Raw genomic sequence first — 21,812 nt, forward strand, 5'->3', positions numbered from 1 at the left:
AAAAAAAAAAAAAAAAAAAAAAAAAAAACCTGTTTCCTCCCCTCTCCCCCTGCTCACCAACCCACCCTCTTCTTCTTCCTGGCCCTGGCATTCCCCTACACAGGGGCATAGAGCCTTCACAGGACCAAGGACCTCTCCTCCTGTTGATAACCAACTAGGCCATCCTCTGCTACATACTGCCGCTGGAGCCATTAGTCCCTCCATGTGTACTCTTTGGTTGGTGGTTTAGTCCCTGGGAGCTCTGAGGATACTAGTTAGTTCATATTGTTGTTTGTCCTAAGGGCTGCAAACCCTTCAGCTCCTTGGGTCCTTTCTCTAGCTCCTTCATTAGGGACCCTGTGCTCAGTCCAATGGATGGCTATCAGCCTCTACTACTGTATTAGTCTAGCACTGTCAGAACCTCTCAGGAGACAGCTATATCAGGCTCCTGTCAGCCAGCACTTGCTGGCATCCACAATAGTGTCTGGGTTTGGTGGTTGAATTATGGGAAGGATCCCCAGGTGGGGCAGTCTCTGGGTTGTCCTTCCTTCAGTCTCTACTCCATAGTTTGTCTCTGCAACTCCTTCCATGGGTATTTTGTTCCCCCTTCTAAGAATTATTGTTTATTTTTATGTGCATGGTTGTTTTACCTGCACCTATGTCGGTTTACAACCCATATGCCAGGTACCAGCGTAGGCCAGAAGAGGGCATCGGAACCTCTGACGCTGGAGTTCCTGACGGCTACCGGGGGCTGAAGATCGAATCTGTGTCCTACACAAGAGCAGCCAGCGATCCTAAGAGCCGAGCGACCTCTCCAGCCCCGCCAATTCCTTCCCGACAGCTCCCGGGAGCAGGGAACTGATCAGAAACATCTCTGGAACATCGCTCCAGTGAGATACACCTGCGCTCACGCATGGTCGGTCCAAACAGTCTTTGTTACTCTCAAGCTAGGACTTGCTGTCCCGGAGCCACGCCTCGCGCAGGGGGCAGCGGGGAGGGGCCGGGAAGGGTGGCGGGGTGGCAGCCCGACCCGCTCCACCTTTCCCTCTTTCCACAGCCCCGTTGGCCCCGCCCCCGGAGCGCCCACCTCGGGAACGCCGCGAGTCGGCCCGCGCGCCCCGTCGGGCTCCAGTTCCGGGGCATGCGCGCTGCGGCGCCCGCACCCCCCCCACCCCCCGCCGCCAAGCCGCCGCTGCAGAGTTATGCCAAGTATGTGAGGAGCTGGCGAGGACCGGCCGCGGTCATGGAGAGCCGCCGCCTCCGCCCGCGCGGGACTCGGAGCCCGCCCCGCGCTCGGGGCCAGCCGGGCTGTTGAGGCGGCGCGCATGGCGGAGCCCTTGCGGAGGACGCTCGGCCGGCTCCGAGAGCGCCACGGTCCCGGGGCGCTCGGGCTGCACGCGGACGCCGTGGCGGCCTCGCCGCCCTGCGAGCTCGCGGGCCCCGGCACGGAGCGGCCGGCGCGGGGGACCGAGCAGCCGGGCGCGCGGGTCCCGTGGTCTCGCGGGGCTCCGGAGGCCGCCGCTCCGGGCCGCGCGCTTGCTCGCGCCTCCCCGGGCACCGAGGGCAGCGGCGACGACGGGGAGGACGAGGAGGGCGCCGACTACTACGAGAACCTGCCCGCGGGCTGCGCGCCCGAGGGGGCGGAGGCGCCGCGGGCCTCGCCTTCCCCAGCGGCGGGCTCCTCCCCGGGGATGGAGGGCGGCCGCCTGGAGACGGGCAGGCTGCAGACCCAGTTGCGAGAGGCCTATTATCTGCTGATCCAGGCCATGCACGACCTGCCCCCTGACTCGGGCACGCGGCGGGGCGGACCCGCGGGAGCCCGGGCTCGGGGCCAGCAGCCGCCTCTCCCCCGCGGCGCAGCCGTGCGCCCAGCCTGCAGCCCCCGGGGCGGCGACCGCCCTCCGCAGCAGGTGTCCCCGCCCCGGTCGCCTCCGAAGGAGTCGGGAGTGGGACGGCCTCCCAGTCCTCGGATGCAGCTGTCCAGTTGCAGAAGCCTCGAGAGCCTCCGCGTGAGCCCGCAGCCGCCTCTGCTCCAGCGGTGGGCGAGCGACAGCTGGATCAGGTGCGGTGCGCACGGCGACAGGGACAGGGACGAGCCCCAGCCACGTGGAGGTGGGATGGACGGCTGGAGCCGGGGCAGACACCGGGCTGCTATGTCCGCCGCTCTCCTGCCTCCCGTCTGCCGTGACCCAAGCCGGTCCTCAGGACGTCCCTTTAAGGATCCCGCGGGGACCTCTGTGATATCCGGCAGCCAGGAGGAGCATCCCGAGGAGCTTCCCCTCCTCAAGCCACCCGCGGTGACTGTCAAGAAACTGCAGAAGTGGATGTACAAAGGGCGTCTGCTGTCCCTGGGGATGAAGGGTCGCGCTCATGGGACAGCACCCAAAGTTCCCGGAGCGGAGGCAACCTCTCCAAATTTGGGCAGTTGGAAAGTGCATGAAAACCACGTCCTCTCGGTGACAACGGACCAAAGAATCACACTGACAGGTAGGGACCCTTTGCAGTCAATCGGCCAAGCAACGCCACGGGCGGTTCTCAGTCTCAGTCTCGCTGGTGCTGCTGTGATCCTGTAGTCTAGTTCCTCATGTTTGGTGCCCCCAACCATAAAGTTATTTTCGTTGCTACTTCATAACTGTAATTTTGCCACCGTTATGAGCCGTAATGTATATATCTGTGTTTTCCAATGGTCTTAGGAGAGCCCAGAGAAAAAGTAGTTCAGTCAGCACAGGGGTGGAGACCCCCAGGGTGAGAACCACTCGTGTGCTGTTAACGAGTGGGCCGCCGCTGCCGCCGGTCTCGTGGCGTCATGCATTAGATCTTGAGTTCTTTGCGCCCCCTCCCTTCCCCTCCCCCTCCCTCTCTTTCTCCAGCTTCCAGCTTTTTTCTTCTTTCCCTTTTTGGATTTTTTTTCCTCTTCTCCAAGAGTCAGCGTGCCCCCTCCCTTAGGACAACAGTGAATAAAGGTTTTAAGTGCTTTTAAAGTAGGTGTTGGGGGGGGGTGTGCTGCTTTAATTTTTTTTTTTTTTCCTGTAGCTCTAGGTAAACTGTAAGGCTTGGGAAGTTTGAGTTTGAATTCAATCCAAGGTAGAATTTTATAGGCTTCATAAACTGTCACTTTACTTATCAGGCTGTTTTTCTTCTCACCCAGGCACCACATGTACTTGAGCTTAGACATTCACGTGAACATGCTGGACGGACACACACACACACACACACACAAAATACACACACACACCACACTTAATCCAAAGCTAAGATTTTGCTCACTTGTAGAACACCTAGGATACTGGCATTGTAATGAAAATAAATGTCACTCAGGGCCAAGTCCAAGCACCTAAGGTCACTTGAAAACTTAGAAAACACTATTTATAGTAGAAAAAAAAAAAGAAAGTCTGGCTGTCCTTATATAGTATTCAGGATCTTTGGTTTGCAAGTTTTTAAACACCAAGGGTCTAGTTTTAGAAAACTCTGAATTTTCTTGTAAAATATCAAAATTCTCTGGTGAATCAAAACCATGTGGCATCTTGACACCCCCTTAAAGACAGAAACTGAGTGAGGAGTTTTAAAAATAGTTAGGTACTGGAAGTATTTGAGGGTTTCCTGGAAGAATACACATTCAACCCAGCTGTGGTGGCTCAGGCCCTTAATCCCAGCACTCAGAGGCGGAGGCAGGGGCATCTCTGTAAGTTCAAGGCCAGCCTGGTCTACAGAATAAGAACCCGTTTTTTTTTTTTTTAAAAAAGGAAGAAAAGAGATCACATTTTCCACAGGCTTGAATCACTGCACACTAACTTTAAACAATAAACGCAAATGTGGGGAGAAACAAAGTTCTAACTAAAATATGATTCTTTAATTTATAGACAATATACATTAAACAATAGATTCTAATTCTCTGTAACCTGCTATCCCTTTATGGATCAAAATAACAACAATGACAACAACAACAACAATAATAATAATAATAAATAATTTCCCCCAGATCTAAAGTACTTGTAATAAAAAATCTTACATTCACAACCTTTGACTATGTATGATAAATTTCACGGATAACAAAACTATGTAAAAACACTCACCATCGAATTACTTTAGTGATCACGCAAATATTCAGGGAGTTAAGTAAGTATATTTCTTCATAGGATGAGTTTGATGATTCTTCCATTTTGACCTTAAATCTGGAAGTGTCAATAACTTAAAAAGAAGTTAAAACCACATATTGCAAGCACGGCCGCAGTATTTGATAAGAGTGTGCCCTGATGCTGCCGCGCTCCCTTTCTTAAACACTGCCCTCCTTGCTTGCTTTCCAATCACACAGTAACTCCTGGGCAACTGAACTAAGTAGTGTTTGGGTGTCTCAGGATGCGGGCAGTCACAGCAGTTCTTTTTGGTGTGCTGCTCCTAGACTAGTCTGGACTCTTTTACAAATTTTTCTCCCTTCCTCGTCTCCACCCACGATGAGGCCATTGTCATCCCCGGAGGACCCCAGAGGTTAAGGAGTCTGACAAAGATTTCTTGCTGTTGCATTGACCCAGACCGTCCTGTGGATTCAAACTCAGTTCTCATGACTCAGAAACCTCCATATAAGGTCAAAGAGGTTCTGAATTCTCTGGAGGCTCCATCCAATTAATTCATTAAATGGCTTGGCCTGACAAGATGGATGGACTTTAATTAAACACAGTGTAGAAGGCTAAGTGGCTTCCTTCAAGGGGGATTCCTAGCACAGGCTTTAGTATTATTATTTTTAAAGAATTTAATGATAGTTTAATTTATTTCATTTTTCGACTAAAATATTTTTTAAGGTTTATTTTATGTGTATGGGTGTTTTGTACGCATGTATTTATATGTACCACATGCTTGCACATATTTATGTGCACTACATGCCTGCCTGGTACCCTTGAGGGCATCAGATCTTCTGCAACTGGAATAATAGATGGCTAGGAGCCTTCAGATGGGTGCTGGGAATCGAACCTAGGTCCTTTGCAAGAACAAGTGCTCTTTGCCGCTGAGCCATCTCTCCAGCCTTGCTGTGCACCTTTACCTAAAGTTGATGTTACTTGCAGTATTTTTTGAGTCCTTTTGTTGGGTTGTTCTTGTAGCTCGGTGAGAGAGTCTGTGCTTAGTAGGGTCAAGACCTGGGTTTGGGTTCAGGTTCACTCTCCTCCCTCAACACACAAAAGAGAATAAAGTGAAAAAATTACAGCTAAAAAGTGTACAAAGTCTATTTTGAGCAGCATGTTCTTAGTTGTACAAAAGATGGTGAATATTTTAAGTGGTTTATATCACATTTCCTCTATATACTCATATGGATATTTTCTTTACAAATAAAATTACAAGTCAGAATCCATGATAGATATGTAATGGGATACAGATACTTAATCTGAGCGTTTTAAAAATGTCTGGAGACTGCCATGACAAGTGCAGATGACATGGTTTTCAGTTTTGCTTTCCTGCTCCCACCAAGAACCATTACACTTCTGATGGCATTAGACAGAGCCTGCAGCCTGATGCAGTTAAGTGTGTTGCAGCATTCACAGATTGGCCAATTTGTTCTAATTGAGACGATTATTTAAGAAATCCCAAGTCATTACACATGGTAAATATTGTCAAGTTTCTGCAAGCCTTAAGATGATGAAGGGCCCATAGTTTATTTGCCAACTGTACTTCATTATAAGTCTTTATTTGAAAAGTCCTAATTAGCATGTGATTTTTAGAAATATATTTTGGAGCACCAGTTGGGCTATTCCGGCTGTTCATGAAAACAGTGTGAAAAGTGTACTTTAGTCTCTTTGACTCCACTTTTGCTTCTGTGAAAGGAGACACTTAGGATAGTTAACTGCTAATAATTTACCTAAAAATTTTAAGGTGGCATTAATTAGATGGCATGATTTTGTTGTCATTGTTGTAGCCAATGCTGGTCTTGAACTACAGACTTGTGCATGACCGTGATGTGCAGGGGATCGAGCCCAGAGCTATATGCACACTAGGCAAGCACTGAACTCCCTGAGCCACGACTCCAGGTCCTGGCTTGTATGATCTCTGTTGTTTGTTGGTTTGGTTTTTGGAGTTAGAGTTTCTCTACATAGCCCTGGAACTCACTATGTTTGACAGTCTGGCTTGGAGCTTACCCAGATTTGCCTGTCTCCTGAGTGCTGGGGTTAAAGGCTTGTGCCTCCATTGCCAACCCTGCCTCCATCCCACACTCTCTCCTTCCCCTTTCTCTTTTTTTTATTTTGTGTGTATGGCTGTTTTACGTGTGTGCCACCAGCATGCCAGGGCCCACACAGTTAGAGATGGTTGTGAGCTGCCATGGAGGGGCTGGGAATAAAACCTGGGTCCTCTGGAAGAGCCTTCTTAAACTCAGCCATCTCCCAGACTGCCCTGTTAGCATGATATTTAACCATCTTAGTGAGGTTGATAGGGAGATAGCGATTCTCATCTGTATCTTTTCTGAAGCATTTGAAACCTTGGTTTCATTATCGTTTTTGACTGGGGCCAACACCCCTAGCTTTAGTAACATTAGTGAACGATTTCTGACAGTCTTCTGGCTTTAAATCCTGCACTGAGACAGTTTGGCCTTCTGGCCTTTGGAAGCAAGTGCAGCCTTTTTTGTTTTGTTGTTTTGGAAGAGTGCCACGGAACATTGGAGTTGCTGGTGGCTGGAAAACTTTGAGAATTACAAAATCAGCAGAAAGTTGTGTTGTGTTGGTTTGGAAGTCCTGTGTTTCTAGATCAGAGATTCCCAATCTGAGAGGTGTCCGTTTATCCTGTGAGAACGGATCAGGCTGTTCTTGGGCTCTTGCGGAAGAAGTTGTGGTGTTCACATGCTTTTCTTTTCTTTTCTTTTTAAATTTATTTTATTTATTTTATGTATGTGAGTACACTGTAGCTGTACAGATGGTTGTGAGCTTTCATGTGGTTGTTGGGAATTGAATTTTAGGACCTCTACTGGCTCCGGTCGGCCGCTTGCTCCGGTCAACTCTGCTCACTCAGGCCCAAAGATTTATTTATTGTTATATATAAGTACACCGTAGCTGACTTCAGACGCACCAGAAGAGAGTGTAGTTGTGAGCCACCATGTGGTTGCTGGGATTTGAACTCAGTCAGTGCTCTTACCTGCTTAGCCACCTTGCCAGCCCAAAGGATTCTTTTTCAAACCGTGGCCATACGGCTTCCTGGAAAACCTCCTTAAAGTGCAGACTCAGTAGGTGTGGGCGGGGCCCTGGGAGCCTTCACCTTCACAGGCTTTCTGGAGAGAGGTGCTGTTTGGAAGGACCTGGGGTTCTCCCGTCCCTCGTCCCTCCCCTCGGCTTAGGAAAGGCTTCCCTACCTAATACTATTGATACTTAAACAGACCCCAGTTAGAGCGAAGCGCACAGAGGGCTCTGCTTCAATCTCATGAGTCTTGTTTTTTAGCCTCTTTTTTTAAAAAAAGATATTTAATGTATATATGAGTACAGTGTAGCTGTCTTCAGACACACCAGAAGAGGGCATCAGATCCCATTACAGATGGTTGTGAACCACCATGTTGTGGTTGCTGGGAATTGAACTCAGAACCTCTGGAAGAACAGTTGGTGCTATTAACCACTGAGCCGTCTTTCCAGCCCACTTGCTGTCTTAGTTGATCCCATCTCCCATCAGTCATCACTAGTGACTTTGGAATCTGCCAGAGAGGGGAATGTTATCTGCCAGAGAGGAATGGTGGTTAACAGAATCTGGTTTTCTGGACAGTTTTACTACTTCCTTGACCTTAGACAGTTTCTCAACCTCTTGTGGCTTCTTTCCTTGGGCTGCAGTGAGCTTAGGAACCTAATCTGGTTCTGAGTAGGCACTGGGCAGGCTTTGTGAGGATGCTGCCTTGCCTCTGGTCATTGGGATGCTGCTGATGTGAGTAGATTGAAAGCTGCGGAGTAAGGCCCAGGGAAGCTTTGAGGCTGAGCTAGTGAGCACCCCCAGCTATACCTCCTTATTCTGCTCGCGTCTCTTCTGTCGCACCTCTTCTGTGCCGCTCTCTCCAATGCCCCCTGTTACTTTTGTAGAGTTGAAAATGATCTCAAGGTATTCCTTCTACTTTTTCAGTCTCGAAAGTGAGCATATAGTGTGCTTGAGGGTTTTTATTGCCAGTCTGAAGGGGAGAAAAGAAAAAGTGCCTTTCCTTACCTTCTACTTTCTTTCAGATTTACCTGGGAAATGCACACGGAGGTTCAGTTTACATAAACAAAACCTAAACATAGACTTCAATATCTGACACAAGAATATTTCTATTTTCTGTTTTTTTTTTTTTTTTTTTTTAAGAGGAGAGATACTACTCTCTTCAGTAGAGATTTTAAAACGATGAAAAGATACCCATGGATGCTGTACATTTTCAATTAATGTTGAGATGCACAACTGCTTTGTCTGCTGATATTTTGAGATAGGTGTTAATTACTGACCAGCTAAATGTTCACTAATCCTAAGGTATCTGGCTTTATTATGAAATAGTTATTGAGAAAATAAAATTAGCTCAAGTAGTTTACCTCTCACTCTGTAGCCTGCTTTTCTCTGTATCCATTGTTGCAGTTATCTTACAGACTTTCAAAGTAAAATCACTTTCATTAGAACCTTTATGTTATACCAATTAGCCTGTATAGTTGCAAGAGAGTGTTTTTTTGCCGTGTAACTTTGTATACTTATTTTTGTTACTTACATCTTCTTGTGTTCTTATAATATGAAGCAAAATCTAACTCCCAAATTTGTGCAGATGAATTAGGTGTTACTTTTTAGCATGGAAGGGAAGGGAGAGATGATGGCACAGGTCCTCCCAGGTTCAGTGAGAGATTATCTCAGTAAAGCAGATAGAGGGCCAGGGAAGAGCCTTGTGGAGAGGGCCTGGGTTTGGGTTCTCAGTGCTCGTGTGGTGGCTCACAACCTTTCATAACTCCAGTTCCAGGGGACCCTGCTGCAGCCTCTGCTTCTACATGGATGCACACACATGTTCACACGCTCTCAAACACAACACACAAGAGTAAAGCCAGTCGGTGTCTCACAGTGTAGTTACTCCTTTTAGTATTACGCTTTCATTCGACACATTGATTTGCTTAGATATAGGATGCTAAAAGCTTTATTTTTCTTATTGTAGATCCTTGGAATATAGTTCATGTAGGTTCCTATCAGGCATAGCGTAGAATATATATATATGTAATGTGAAAAATAGCGATAATGCACAAAACAGTGTCTCCAACTAGACACATGTTTGGGTGTTGTTAAGGAGCTCTGTGAAGACAAACAAGATGTGAGTTCTGGCTTCAACTTTGTAATTGTGTCAGAACTGTGTGTAACAGTGTCCCTCACAGGTCTGGTATGCTATTACATAAGAAGAGCTGTGGGCTGACTCATGAAGTAGATCTAGCTTTCGGTGTCCTGGGCAGGAACATGTGATCCCTGGGAACCCAGAGCCCCAGTGACTCCTGGCCTTGTGCCTCTTGTCTTTGGATGGGAAGGAGAGGGAACTAAAGAAAGAATTTATTAAGTATAGATTTTCTTTTTATTTAATTTTTTCTTTTTTTTTTAAAAGATTTATTTATAGGCTTGGCAGTGGTGGTATATGCATTTAATCCCAGCACTTGGGAGGCAGAGGCAGGTGGATTTCTGAGTTCAAGGCCAGCCTGGCCTACATACAGAGTGAGTTCCAGGACAGCCAAGGCTATACAGAGAAACCCTGTCTCAAAAAAAAAAAAGATTTATTTATTATTATACATAAGTACACTGTAGCTGTCTTCAGATGCACCAGAAAGAGGGCATCAGATCTCATTACGGGTAGTTATGAGCCACTATGTGGTTGCTGGGATTTGAACTCAGGACCTTCAGAAGAGCAGTCAGTGCTCTTAGCCGCTGAGCCATCTCACCAGCCCAATTTTTTTCTTTTTCTTAAGATACCAAGTTTCTCTGTATAGCCCTGGCTGTCCTGGAACTCTCTCTGTAGACCATTCTGGACATGAATTCAGAGATCTGCCTGCCTCTGCCTCTGCCCCTGCCTCTGCCCCTACCCCTTTATTTTTCAGTTATGTGTCTATGTATCTATGTCCCTGTGAATATAGTGAATATAGTGCCTCTGGAGGCCAAAAGAGGAGTCAGAGCCCCTGGGGCTGGAGCTACAGGGACTGTACGCTTCTTGATGTGGGTGCTGGGAACCCAAATTGGCTCTTCTGCAAGAGCAGTAAGTAATCTTAACAACTGAACTGTCTCTCCAGCCCCAAGGAAAGATGCTCGAATCAAATTTTCATTAACTGAAAACGTTGGAAAGGAAATCATTTCAGGTGATGAGTACGTGCCAGGTTTGCATCTGCAGTCCTGGATGCTGCAGAGCTGGTCCTGGCTTCCCAGGCTTCTGTAAGGTGTGAGTCAAAGCAGGAAAGCAGTCTCTTCCATGTACTAGCTGGCTGGTCCAGACAAGCTCCCCGGCTGTTCTGAGTAGAATTTTTAGTTTTCAATCTGTTTCAAACATATTGTCAATCCTTTATCAACAGCTGCCTTATAAGGTAAAGCACCATGACTTAGGTTCAGTGAGAGGCTCTTCCCTGCTGTTAATGGGTAACAGGGCACGAGCGCTAGGTTTAGAATAGGCTTGGTTTTGAACACCTCTTATAAGCATAGGATTGCTCTAGAGCGGTGGTTAGGAGTCAGATGACCCTCTCATGGGGTCGCCTAAGACCATTGGAAAACACAGATATTTACATTACGATTCATAACAGTAGCAAAAGTATAGTTACTTAGTAGCAATGAAAAATGTTTATGGTCGGGGTCAGCACACCATGAGGAAGTGTATTAAAGGGTCGCGGTATCAGGAGGGGTGAGAGGCGCTGCTGCAGAGGTCAGGGAATTCAGTTTCCTTACTGCCTTCTCTCTCCCGCTGGCACATAGTGGCCACTCATTGACTACATCATTGGCCTACATTGATTGATTAAGCTGCTTGATTTGGTATAAGTTTAGTATTTAAAAAGAGAATGATAAATTTACATTTTTAAAGGATTTTTTTTTCATTAGATGGAAGGTTACTAAAAGCCTTGATTATACATGAACCTAGTGTTTTGTTTGTTATTAAGTTTATCATAGCTTATAATGTTGTTATCACTGCTATTAAACCGCTATGCTTTACTGACTGTATCAAGATGAATTAGCCATATGTACATTCAGAGTATTGTACCACTGTACTGGCATAATTTAAAAACATTTCCACACATGAACTCTTGTGAAATGGGTGTGCTTAGCTTACTCACAGCCACTTTGCACAACTCTTTGGAAGCATAAACTTCTTTAGGTACGAGTAATATAACATCCTTATAACACTAACACTGCATTGACATATACAGGTGTAAGTAACTGGGGCCTTCACTTATAACACTGTAGCACTGTATTGACATACACAGGTGTAAGTATCTGGGGCCTTCACTGGATGGGGACAGGGCTGTTCTGTTCAGTATTTATTTGCTCCTTGGGTTTAATTGACATTTGTTAAAACTTAAAGGCTTTTATTAAAAATTAATTTTTATGAAAGAAAGAGAATGTCACTTGTGCTTCTCCTGGTATTTGTATCATGAAGTGATATTCAGATAGAAATTAAAAGTGTCCTGTTGTATGACAAAGTGTTCTCTTGGAATTTTCTAAAAATTACATATACGTGTGTGTGTGTGTGTGTGTCTGTGTGTCTGTGTGTGTATGTGTGTGTGTGCGCGCACGTGTGTGTCTGTGTGTGTGTCCGTGTGTATGTGTGTCTGTGTGTGTGTCTGTGTGTGTGTGTCTGTGTGTGTCTGTGTGTGTGTCTGTGTGTGTCTGTGTGTGTGTGTGTGTCTGTGTGTCTGTGTGTGTGTGTGTGTGTCTGTGTGTGTGTGTGTGTCTGTGTGTGTCTGTGTGTGTGTGTATGTTAGACTTGAGCACCATTGTATTTTACAATAAAGACAGTGCTAACTTGTGTTTTTTCCCTTAGAATTTAATAACACTTATGTACCCACTTAGATTTCTAAATTGAAATTAAATTTCAGTGGAAAAAATTAGTTTTTGTGGCTTGATTTTGATCTATGAATATGATTAATGTCAATTTTATTTTTAAACATTTAAATACCTGGTCTGCAATGACGTGTTTTCCCTCTGTTTTCTCTTTTGTCCTTTGAAGCAGACTTATTTGAGAATGTCTATGGGTCTCCACTGAAGAAACGAGAACCTGAAGATGTAAGGGGTAACGCCGAGCTTAGAGGCCACCAGCCCCTTAACAACATCACTGTTTCAAAGAAGCGCAATTGGCTGTATCAGAGCACTCTGAGGTCTCAGAGTCTGGACGAGACTAAGCGAAGCCAGGACAGACGCTATCTCTCCCTCTCCCCCGGGTCTCAGCCCAAGCATCGGCTATCACAGCCTTTCGGTAGATCCTACAGGGAACACTGCACGCATGCGGTGTGTAATGCTGCTAGCTCTCCGTTACCCAGAAACGACCCTTCAGCCTTTAGTGAGGACAACGATGCGGACGATGAAGGAGAAATATGGTATAATCCCATCCCCGAGGATGACAACCTGGGCCTAGCACACGTCTTAAGTCTTGAGGAGGCAAACACCGCCGCCCTCAAGCTCCCCACCATCAATATGAGCACTTCGTCCTCCAGAGACCTGATGAAGGCGGAGCCTCGTAGTGAAGGCAGAGGGTATGTCCAGACCTCACAGCCAAATGGAATTAATTCTGTAGATTCCATTCATTCTGCAGAAATTATGCAGCAATGCAAACGAAGGTCAGGACCCAGGCCACAAGAAAGCGCGACGGCAGAGGATAGCCCCGTGTTGAAATCTGCTTTTACAGGTAAAGCTGACTGTATACCTGAGATGTCTTCCTTTTCAGGCCTTTGATAGTTCCTTACCCTGCGTATAGACGATGTCAGCTGTATGTGTCTTCTACTGTGTCCTTAGAAAGTGAAGGCAGCTCAGGTCTGGAGAGGGATGGCTTAGCATTGAGAGAGCTTGCTGCTTTTGCAGGGGACCTGAGTTTGGGTCCTAACACCCACATCAGCTGGCTTACAATCACAGCCACCTATAACTCCCAGAGGATCCAACACCTACAGCTTGGTACATAATTTTGTATATTTAGGCATTTTTCATTTTACACTTGCTTCTCATAGCTGTTTTGTGATTTGCTTCGTAGAATTGTAGTTTCAATGAAAATAGGATTTTATGTTTTTAAATTTTATTGAATTTTAAGAATCAAAGCCATGTTGCACTCACATAGGCATGTGCGCACATGCCGATTCCTGTGTGTAAGTTGAGGGCACTCATACTCCAGGACTCATGAGGTTAGGGACAGCCTTGGGTGTCTGGTCTCAACTGCCTCCTTGTTTGAGGTAGGTCTCCTTTGTCGGTCACCTCTGCATGTGCCACCTGCTTCCACTGCAGGAGCACCGACTACAGACCACACAAGCACACCTGGCTTTACTTACGTTGTGAGGATGTGAACTGAGGTTCTTCTGCTTATGCCGCGGGCACTGCTCTGGTAACCGTCTCCTCAGCCCCACATTTTTGTAGTAAGAAGTTCCTTCTTGTCTGTAGTAGAAGCTCTAACACATAAAATACTTCACTTTTACAATGAATGACAGTAAAAACTGTTCACAGTTTATAAAAAGAAACAGAATATTAAACTCCTTAATAATTTAGGAAATCCCAGAGCGGTTCAATATATTAGGTAGCCTGTCTAGGTTATAGTAATTATATATATATGTGTGTATATATGCACACACACACACATATATATATAACTCTATATATGATTCCATACACGTCCTAGGCCAGCGAGCCTGGAGGACTATTTGGTGATAGGCAGTACAAGGAATGCTTTGTCTCACACACAAACACTCCATTCCTTACTAACTGTTTACCAGAAAAGCCCAGTATGTGTACTTAAAATAGTCATTGTCCTATATACAGACAATATTGTCACTAGGATACGGAGATGGGTGGGAGGAGACTTTTTGTTAATGCTTTCAAGAAAGGTCATTTAATCTACTGATTCTGAAACAATAAACGTGTTCACATTTTAGCCCTGAAGCAGTTTTGCCAAGATTAGATTCTGGTCTTAAGATTATCAGATCTTTATCCAAAGGAGTGGACAAAGCCTGAAAAAATTAAATATTAAATAATAGCAAAGATACGGAGTTTTTTTTTAAAGGAAATTCTGACTTATGTATTTCAGAACATATTTTTATTTTGTTCAATTAATTTGAAAACTTACTGGGAACATGTACAAACTCAAAAATGAAATCGATTAATCCATCCTTTTTAACTGGAAAAGTTTATCGGTTAGCATATTCTATCACTGCTTCACCAGAGCCAGCTTACCAGGAAGTTTAATTGGATATACAATATCCTAGTAGGCTTCTAGAACAAAGAAGTCCTCTTTGCTGCCCAAATTACAGACTTATTTGGTTTTTAACTTTTTTTATGTCAACAACACTTGGCTTTAGAGGGTATAAATACAAAAGACTATAGTAGTGATTCTAAGAGGTCAGTTTCTGCTTGAATGTCCTGAGCTATGGAGCCTTTTCTAGTTCCCCCAAAACTTAATTTAAGCTACTACTTCAGGTTTTGCACTCACTGCAAAGGGGAAAATGTACAAGGAGCCTGGGACCTGCATCTCAGGCTTCAGCAGAGCAGATGGGCGGCGTGGGGTGGGGGTGAGGGGGGAGAGGATGGTGGGGGGGAGCTCTTATCCAGATCCATCCCTGTGTGGAAACGGAGACCCGCTGAGTGTGTGTGTCTTGGTGCAGGTGAGAACCAGTTTGCTGAGTGTGTGTGTCTCAGTGCAGGTGAGAACCAGTTTGTTTATAGAGTAGGAATAGAACAGGAAATCGGTTACTTCCCTTTATATTACTGTTCTCTCTGCTTTTTAAGGTCCCGGGATCTTAGTCTCTACAAATAGGACTGAACTGAGAGCGATGGAGCCATCTTCTCCAAGCCCCAGCCCTGTGAAGAAAGGCAGTTCGATTACCTGGTCTTTACCAGAGAAAATAAAATCTCCACGCACTGTGAGGAAACTTTCTATGAAAATGAAAAGGTTGCCAGAATTCAGCCGAAAGCTGGGGGCCAGGGGAGCCTTGCACTATATGAACAGTCCAGATAGTACCCCTCCTTTGTCTAAATGGAACTGTCGAGAAATTCCTCAGAGTGTCATTCTGACTTCCGGGAACACAACCAGGAACGTCATAAGCCGGTACCATCTTGATACCACCGTATCCTCTCAACACGGCTACCAGAAGAAACCCCTTGGGAGCTCGAAGTATTCCTGTAAGGGCGGGTACCTCAGCGACGGAGACTCACCCGAACTTAGAACTAGATCCAGCAAGCAGGGATCCCAGCACAGACTTGGGAAAGCGAGAGACACTGTTCCAAGCCCTGGTAGCAAGAATGAGATAGACATCGGTGCCTTTAGACATTACAGCTTCGCGGATCAACCCAAATGCTCGCAGTACATATCCGGCCTCATGAGCGTGCACTTCTATGGAGCAGAGGGTTTAAAGCCGCCACGGATAGATTCGAAAGATGTCTTCTGTGCCATTCAGGTAGACTCAGTCAATAAAGCCAGGACGGCTCTGCTCACCTGCCGGACGACCTTCTTGGACATGGACCACACGTTCAACATAGAGATCGAGAACGCGCAGCACCTGAAGCTGGTGGTGTTCAGCTGGGAGCCCACTCCGAGGAGGAACCGCGTGTGCTGTCACGGCACAGTCGTCCTGCCCGCTCTGTTCCGAGTGACCAAAACCCATCAGCTGGCTGTCAAGCTGGAGCCCAGAGGCCTGATTTACGTCAAGGTGACCCTGATGGAACAGTGGGAGAATTCTCTCCATGGCCTGGATAAGAACCGAGAAGCAGTGATATTCGGAGTCGACATTCAGAAAGTTGTAGAAAAAGAGAACGTAGGCTTGATGGTGCCGCTGCTGATACAGAAGTGTATCGTGGAGATTGAAAAGAGGGGCTGCCAGGTAGTGTTCTGTTTCTCTGCTTTCTCCTTTATGGATGGGTTGTTAAGTCTTGGGAAAAGGCCTTCAAGGTAAGGCTAAGGGGGAGGAAAAGATTTAGAGATTTCCCCAGCCCTGTATTACGTCGTCACCACCACCATCATCACCATGTTCACCACCACCACCATCATCACCATCATTATTTTGGAGTGTGTTTCATATCTTAGCTTTTGTTGCCATGATTTGAGAGCACGCTACACAGTTCCGCAGTTTACGTTGTAAAGTGTGGGGGCTCTTGGACTGGAAAGGACTAGATTTTCTTTACAATGACTTGTCAGGAAAAGCTGATGACACAGAAAGGCGACTCGGCCCTTTAGCAGGAATTTCTGCATGCTTTGAAACTCTGGGGCGGTTCAACAGTGGGTCCCAGGGTCTGGCTTCACATCCGGGTTTAACCCCATGCTTATTGCCTATGCTCAGTCCTTCTTGGTGGGTTCACACTTCCCTGGCGGGTGTTCACACTTCCCTGGCTCTTTACTCCAGGGCTGCATTCCGGATGAGGAGAGCTCCTACTGATAAGAACACATGTCCACATCTTGTTTTGTTTTTTACTATTTATGCCTATGAGGGTTTTGCCTGCATGATGTGTACCTGGGGCACCAGAGACTGAAGAGGTTCTTGGATGCCCGGGGACTCGATTTCTAGACAGTTGTAAGTAGCTATATGGGTGCTAGGAATTGAACCAAGCCCCCATGGAAGAGCAGCCAGTGCTCTCAACTGCACAAACTTCTTTCCACTCATCAAAAATAGGAGGGCAAAAGCAACCCATAGAAGAAATAACGTGTTATTTGTAACACAGTTTGAAAATGGTACCCAGGATATGTAACCTTCTGAAAGAACTTCAGTCCAGACACATGGTTCTGTCTCTATATTGTCTCTTTGGAGCAAAATGTTTATGTTATAGTCCAACTTTCAGACAACTACATTTTATTCCTAAGGGTCTTTTTTTTTTTCTTCGAGACAGGGTTTCTCTGTGTAGCCCTGGCTGTCCTGGAACTCACTCTGTAGACCAGATTGGCCTCAAACTCAGAAATCCGCCTGCCTCTGCCTCCCAAGTGCTGGGATCAAAGGCGTGTGCCACCACTGCCGGGCTCTCCATCTTCTTTTCTATCCTCACCCTAACCTTGTGCAGAGTGCTAGGAGATTACATAGACTTTAAAGTTAATCATTAAGTAGATACTTTTCAATGTCATATTAAAATAAAGAGCTCAAGCAGTATTATATTTTAGTTTACTTTCTGAAAGATATATAAAAGAGATATATAAAGGCTTGTTTTTAGCAGTGATTCTTATTTATATAAAAGTTTAGAAAGGTTTTTTTAAAGAGAGTTTCCTGGGGGCTGGAGAGATGGCTCAGAGGTTAAGAGCACTGGCTGCTCTTCCAGAGGACCCACATTCAGTTCCCATCACCCACATGGCATCTCACGGCTGTCTATAACTCCAGTTCTAGGGGACCTAACACCCCTCGTACAGGCATATATGCATTGAAACATCAATGGACAGGAAATAAAAACAAACTAAAAAAGGAAAGAAAGGTTTCTTGGAACAGCAAGATGGCTCAGCAGGTAAAGGCTGTTGACCCGAGTTTGATCCCTGGGACCTACATGGTGGAGGGAGAAAGTGAGTGTGTGACCTCCACACGTGGACAGTGGCACACTTGTGCACACACAGCACAAATAACCAAGTGACTGTAATACAAAATGAAGGTTTCCTTTGACCTAAAAGCTTTCCGCAGGGTATTTGGAATTGTGTGTTGTTTTTAAAACTAGGTAGGTAGCTGGGGCTGGTCTTGAACTCCTGATCTTTCTGCCTCCAACTTCCAAAGTACTGCACTGCACCACCATACACTGTGGAAATTGTATTTTGGGGAGCTAGAGAGGGGGCTCGGTGGTTAAGAGTTCTTGCTGCTCTACCAGAAGACGAAGCTCTGTCCCCAGCACCCATGTCTGTGCTTATCCCTGCCTGTAATTCCAGCTCCAGGGGAGCCAACCCTTCTGGACCTGCACTCACGTACAAACACATGCAGAGTTAAAAATAAGTCTTTGGGGGCTAGAGAGGTGCTTCAGCGGTTAAAAGGACCAGCTGCTCTTGCCGAGGACTTGGATTTGATTTACAGTAACTACACGGTGCCTCACAAAGTGTCTGTAATTCTACTTGCCGGGGACCTAACCCTCTTCTGGCCTCCATAGGCACCAGGCACATGCACAGTGCATAGATCTATGTGTAGGCAAATGTCCATCCATGAAGTAAAATAACAAAAAAATCATTTTAGAAAGTTGTGTATTTGTTTTGAGTGTTTCCTCTCTCCCCAACGCTTACATGTAGAGAGCAGCCCAGATGAAAGAGGCTTCTCATTCCTGTACCTGTACCATGCAGACTGCCGCATATGGCCTCCTCTCATGCTTTGTTGACCTTTTGTTAATAACTGTTCTTTGCTTTTTCACTGTGAAACTACTTGAGATTCATACAGAGAGAGTGTGTGGCACGGGCCTGCACTTCCTGTGGTGTTCTCGGTTCTGTTCCCTTTGCTTCTGATGGGACGGTCACCGCAGAGATCACGCTCATGGCCTGTCCACTAGAGCCCAAGTCTGTGTCCACGACTTAGGACTCTGAACTGGGGGCTCTATCCTAAGCTTCCTTTCTTTGATATATGTGTTAGGTTTTTACCTCTGTATCTTTTTAAAATCTGTGTTTGTAATTTGAGTCTTTGGGGATCAAGTGTTTGATCAACTTATTGTTTACTGTCTTTAACCTACAGATTAAAGTAGTGCTTTAATATATCACAGGTCTTCAAGTTCATAAGTAGATATGCTTCCTTAGTATAAGATTTTATTACACTTACATGGGCCTAAACCAGAAGGGCTATCATAAAATTGGTTTTTCTTACTGTGGAAGCATTTTCCTTGATCCTATTTAATATCTGGGCTTTATTTTCTTTGTCATGCATATATCTAAAAAAATGTAGCGTAGCCTAAAATATCAAACTTTCGTTATCTGTGGGTTTCCCTCGGTAAAGGGATTCTGTTTGCTAGGCTGGACCCTGACAGAGAACCGGCTCCTCTAGATGTTATATCTGCCAGCCATTTGGATTTTCTTTTTAAGTTATTTTATGTGCATGGGTGTTTGCCTGCATGCCTGTGTACTGTGTGTGTACAGCTGCCTGGGTTCTCAGTGTGTGTTTATTGAGATGATATGCTAGCCCTCACTTGTTGTTCTCAGTATGAATGGCTCAGGACTACAGTCATGACTTTGGAAATGGGAATTGTCTTTCTAGCACGTTCCTTGGTTTTCCTTCTGTGTCGCTGACCCCCTTTCTGGTAGGAGCACCTTGAAGGAGATTCAGGTTCTGACTGTCTTTCGGGTATGCAGACAGTCATCTGAGAACCTTGGATTCCATTTGCCCACGCGACTGTTGCCTCGGCCCTGAATCAGACTGGCGTCTCTGCCCTTGTAGTTCAGTGATTCGGGAGAGAGGCAGCCATAAGGAAGCCCGGACATTTCAGTTGTCGTCCTCATTTTCTAGATCTCTTAAAATTATAAGGAGGTTCCTAATATAAGCTTTTGAGGGTTGGTCATGCCTTGTTATTATTGTTACACATACATTATTATGAAACAATTTTCTGTAATTGTTTATTCAACTCAGGGTGACCACTTCCTTGTAATTTGAAAATATAGGTGACAACCCTTATTCTCCGTAAATTTATCCCTTTTCCTTCCTCCCTCCCTCCCTCCCTTCTTCCCTCCTTTCCTCCATCTCCCCTCCCTCTCTTCTCCCTCCCTCCCTCCCTCCCTCCTCCCATCTTCCTTCTCAAAATCATGCTCACGTAGTCCAGGCTGGCTTTGAAATTGCTGTACATCTAAAGATGATCTTAAGAGCTGGACCTGCAGACGTGTGCCACCACGCTGGGTTTTATGCTGTGCTGGGGTTGTACCCAGGGCATCACTCTTTCCTGGGCTACGTCCCCAAGTGGGCTTCATCTCCGAGGACTTAGAGCCAGCAGTGTTTACCTTACACGTGTGTTCATTGTCGGTTCGGAGTGAGCCTTGTCTCTGCAACTCTGAATGAATTGTACAGTGGGCTTTTCGGGCTTGATTTCTTCCGTCACTATATCATCAATTAGTCTGAGATTTCAGATACTGCATTTGGGGTGTTAGGATAATAGTAGGGTAGTTTTGATTGTCAAGTTCGTGTGATATATATTATACCATCATATTCATAATCGTCTCTGTGACATGGCGTTTTGTTTCTAGGTTGTAGGCCTGTACCGACTGTGTGGTTCAGCGGCTGTGAAGAAAGAGCTTCGAGAGGCTTTTGAGAAGGACAGCAAGACCGTTGGTCTGTGTGAAAACCAGTACCCAGATATAAATGTAATAACAGGTAAAACATGGAGTTTACTTTGTGTTCACCTGTAGGAAAGAATGTAGAGATGCGGTCTTAGAACCTACATTTGATTTGCATTTGTCCTGAGGTCTTCCTTCCCCTTGTAAACTACTGACTGTTATTTTCTGAGGAGATGTATTGAGATGCAGCTCTATTCCTAAACGGCCAACAAATGGCGGGGAAGTGAGACGTGGTTATTTCACTAAAGCAGACCCGGGTCTTCAGGAGAGAAGCAACATGTCGCAGGAGTCAGTCTGACTGGCAGTCAGGTGACTAATTAAAGAACTTACGTTGCTTACTAGGCAGAGGGATCCAGTAAAGATTTTGAATAACAGGCTAGAGTCATTAAAGGTTATTTTGAGGGATGTTAATCTGGCATCTGTACTTGATGGACTGAAGAGAAGAGAGGGAGAAAGTCAGGGAACCCTGGAGATGTCAGGCTGAGGGGTTCTGGACACACACATCCAAGGGAACTTGAGAGTTCTCATCTGCTGCAGAGAAGCTAGCATGGGAGGTGGGATGTTCGTCTTTCCTCCCCGAGTCAAGATCTCATTAGCTCAGGCTGCCATCAAATTTGTAGTCCTTCTGCCTCGAGTGTTGGGGTTATGGGTCAGCACCCTCATTCCCATCATGAGGAGACTTATTTGTCCCATGGGTGACTGTAGCCATACTCATAGCACTGGCAACAATACTAGTAGCTGTGAGGCGCTGAAAAACAGAAGCTCAAGAGTAACTGTCACAGAGAATTCAATCCTTGGATTGTACGTAAAAGATAAGAAGAACTTTGACAATCTCTAAACTTTGGAGGTAGGCAAAGAAGGAAGAACCTTGGAAAGTTATTGAGAAGAGACAAGGTTTGGGAAACCAGACTAGCAGAGGTTACAGCACTTGTGTGTGTGTGTGTGTGTTTGTGTGTGTGTGTGTGTGTGTGCGCGCGCGCGCGCTGAGGGGCCTTCTGAGAGGAGAACAGGAAAAGGCGTTTGAATTAGCCTGTGGGGAGGTTGCTTGTAACCTTACAGATAATCTGCCCAGTCTGGCTCTTTACTGTCTTAGGGTTTTACTGCTGTGAACAGACACCATGACCAAGGCAAGTCTTATAAAGGACAAGGTTTAACTAGGGCTGGCTTACAGGTTCAGAGGTTCAGTCCAATGTCACCAAGGTGGGAGCATGACAGCATCCAGGCAGGCATGGTGCAGGAGGAGCTGAGAGTTCTACAACTTCATCTGAAGGCTGCTGGTGGAAGACTGACTTCCAGGCAGCTAGGGTGAGGGTCTTAAACCTACAACCACAGTGACACACCCACTCCAACAAGGCCACACCTAATAGTGCCACTCCTGGGCCAAGCATACACAGACCATCACATTTACTTACCATTTATTGTGTCTTTTTAATTACTAACATTTTGGGGCTAGTACAGAAGCAGAATACCA

The 21,812-nt window shown here is 45.8% G+C and overlaps 1 protein-coding gene across 1 annotated transcript in view; it reads left to right on the forward strand.

Annotated features, from left to right (window-relative positions):
* The first annotated feature begins 1,193 nt into the window (after positions 1-1,193).
* The window catches only part of Syde2 (synapse defective Rho GTPase homolog 2), a 36,378-nt gene continuing 15,759 nt past the window's right edge, over positions 1,194-21,812 (forward strand). The window contains exons 1-4 of the mRNA XM_031374660.1: positions 1,194-2,466; positions 12,125-12,796; positions 14,875-15,965; positions 20,252-20,378. Of these exons, the coding sequence (XP_031230520.1) occupies positions 1,305-2,466; positions 12,125-12,796; positions 14,875-15,965; positions 20,252-20,378 (3,052 nt within the window). The 5' untranslated portion in view covers positions 1,194-1,304. The remainder of the gene's footprint in view (positions 2,467-12,124; positions 12,797-14,874; positions 15,966-20,251; positions 20,379-21,812) is intronic.

The sequence above is a fragment of the Mastomys coucha genome, unplaced genomic scaffold (assembly GCF_008632895.1).
Source record: "Mastomys coucha isolate ucsf_1 unplaced genomic scaffold, UCSF_Mcou_1 pScaffold16, whole genome shotgun sequence".
Classification (NCBI taxonomy): domain Eukaryota; kingdom Metazoa; phylum Chordata; class Mammalia; order Rodentia; family Muridae; genus Mastomys; species Mastomys coucha.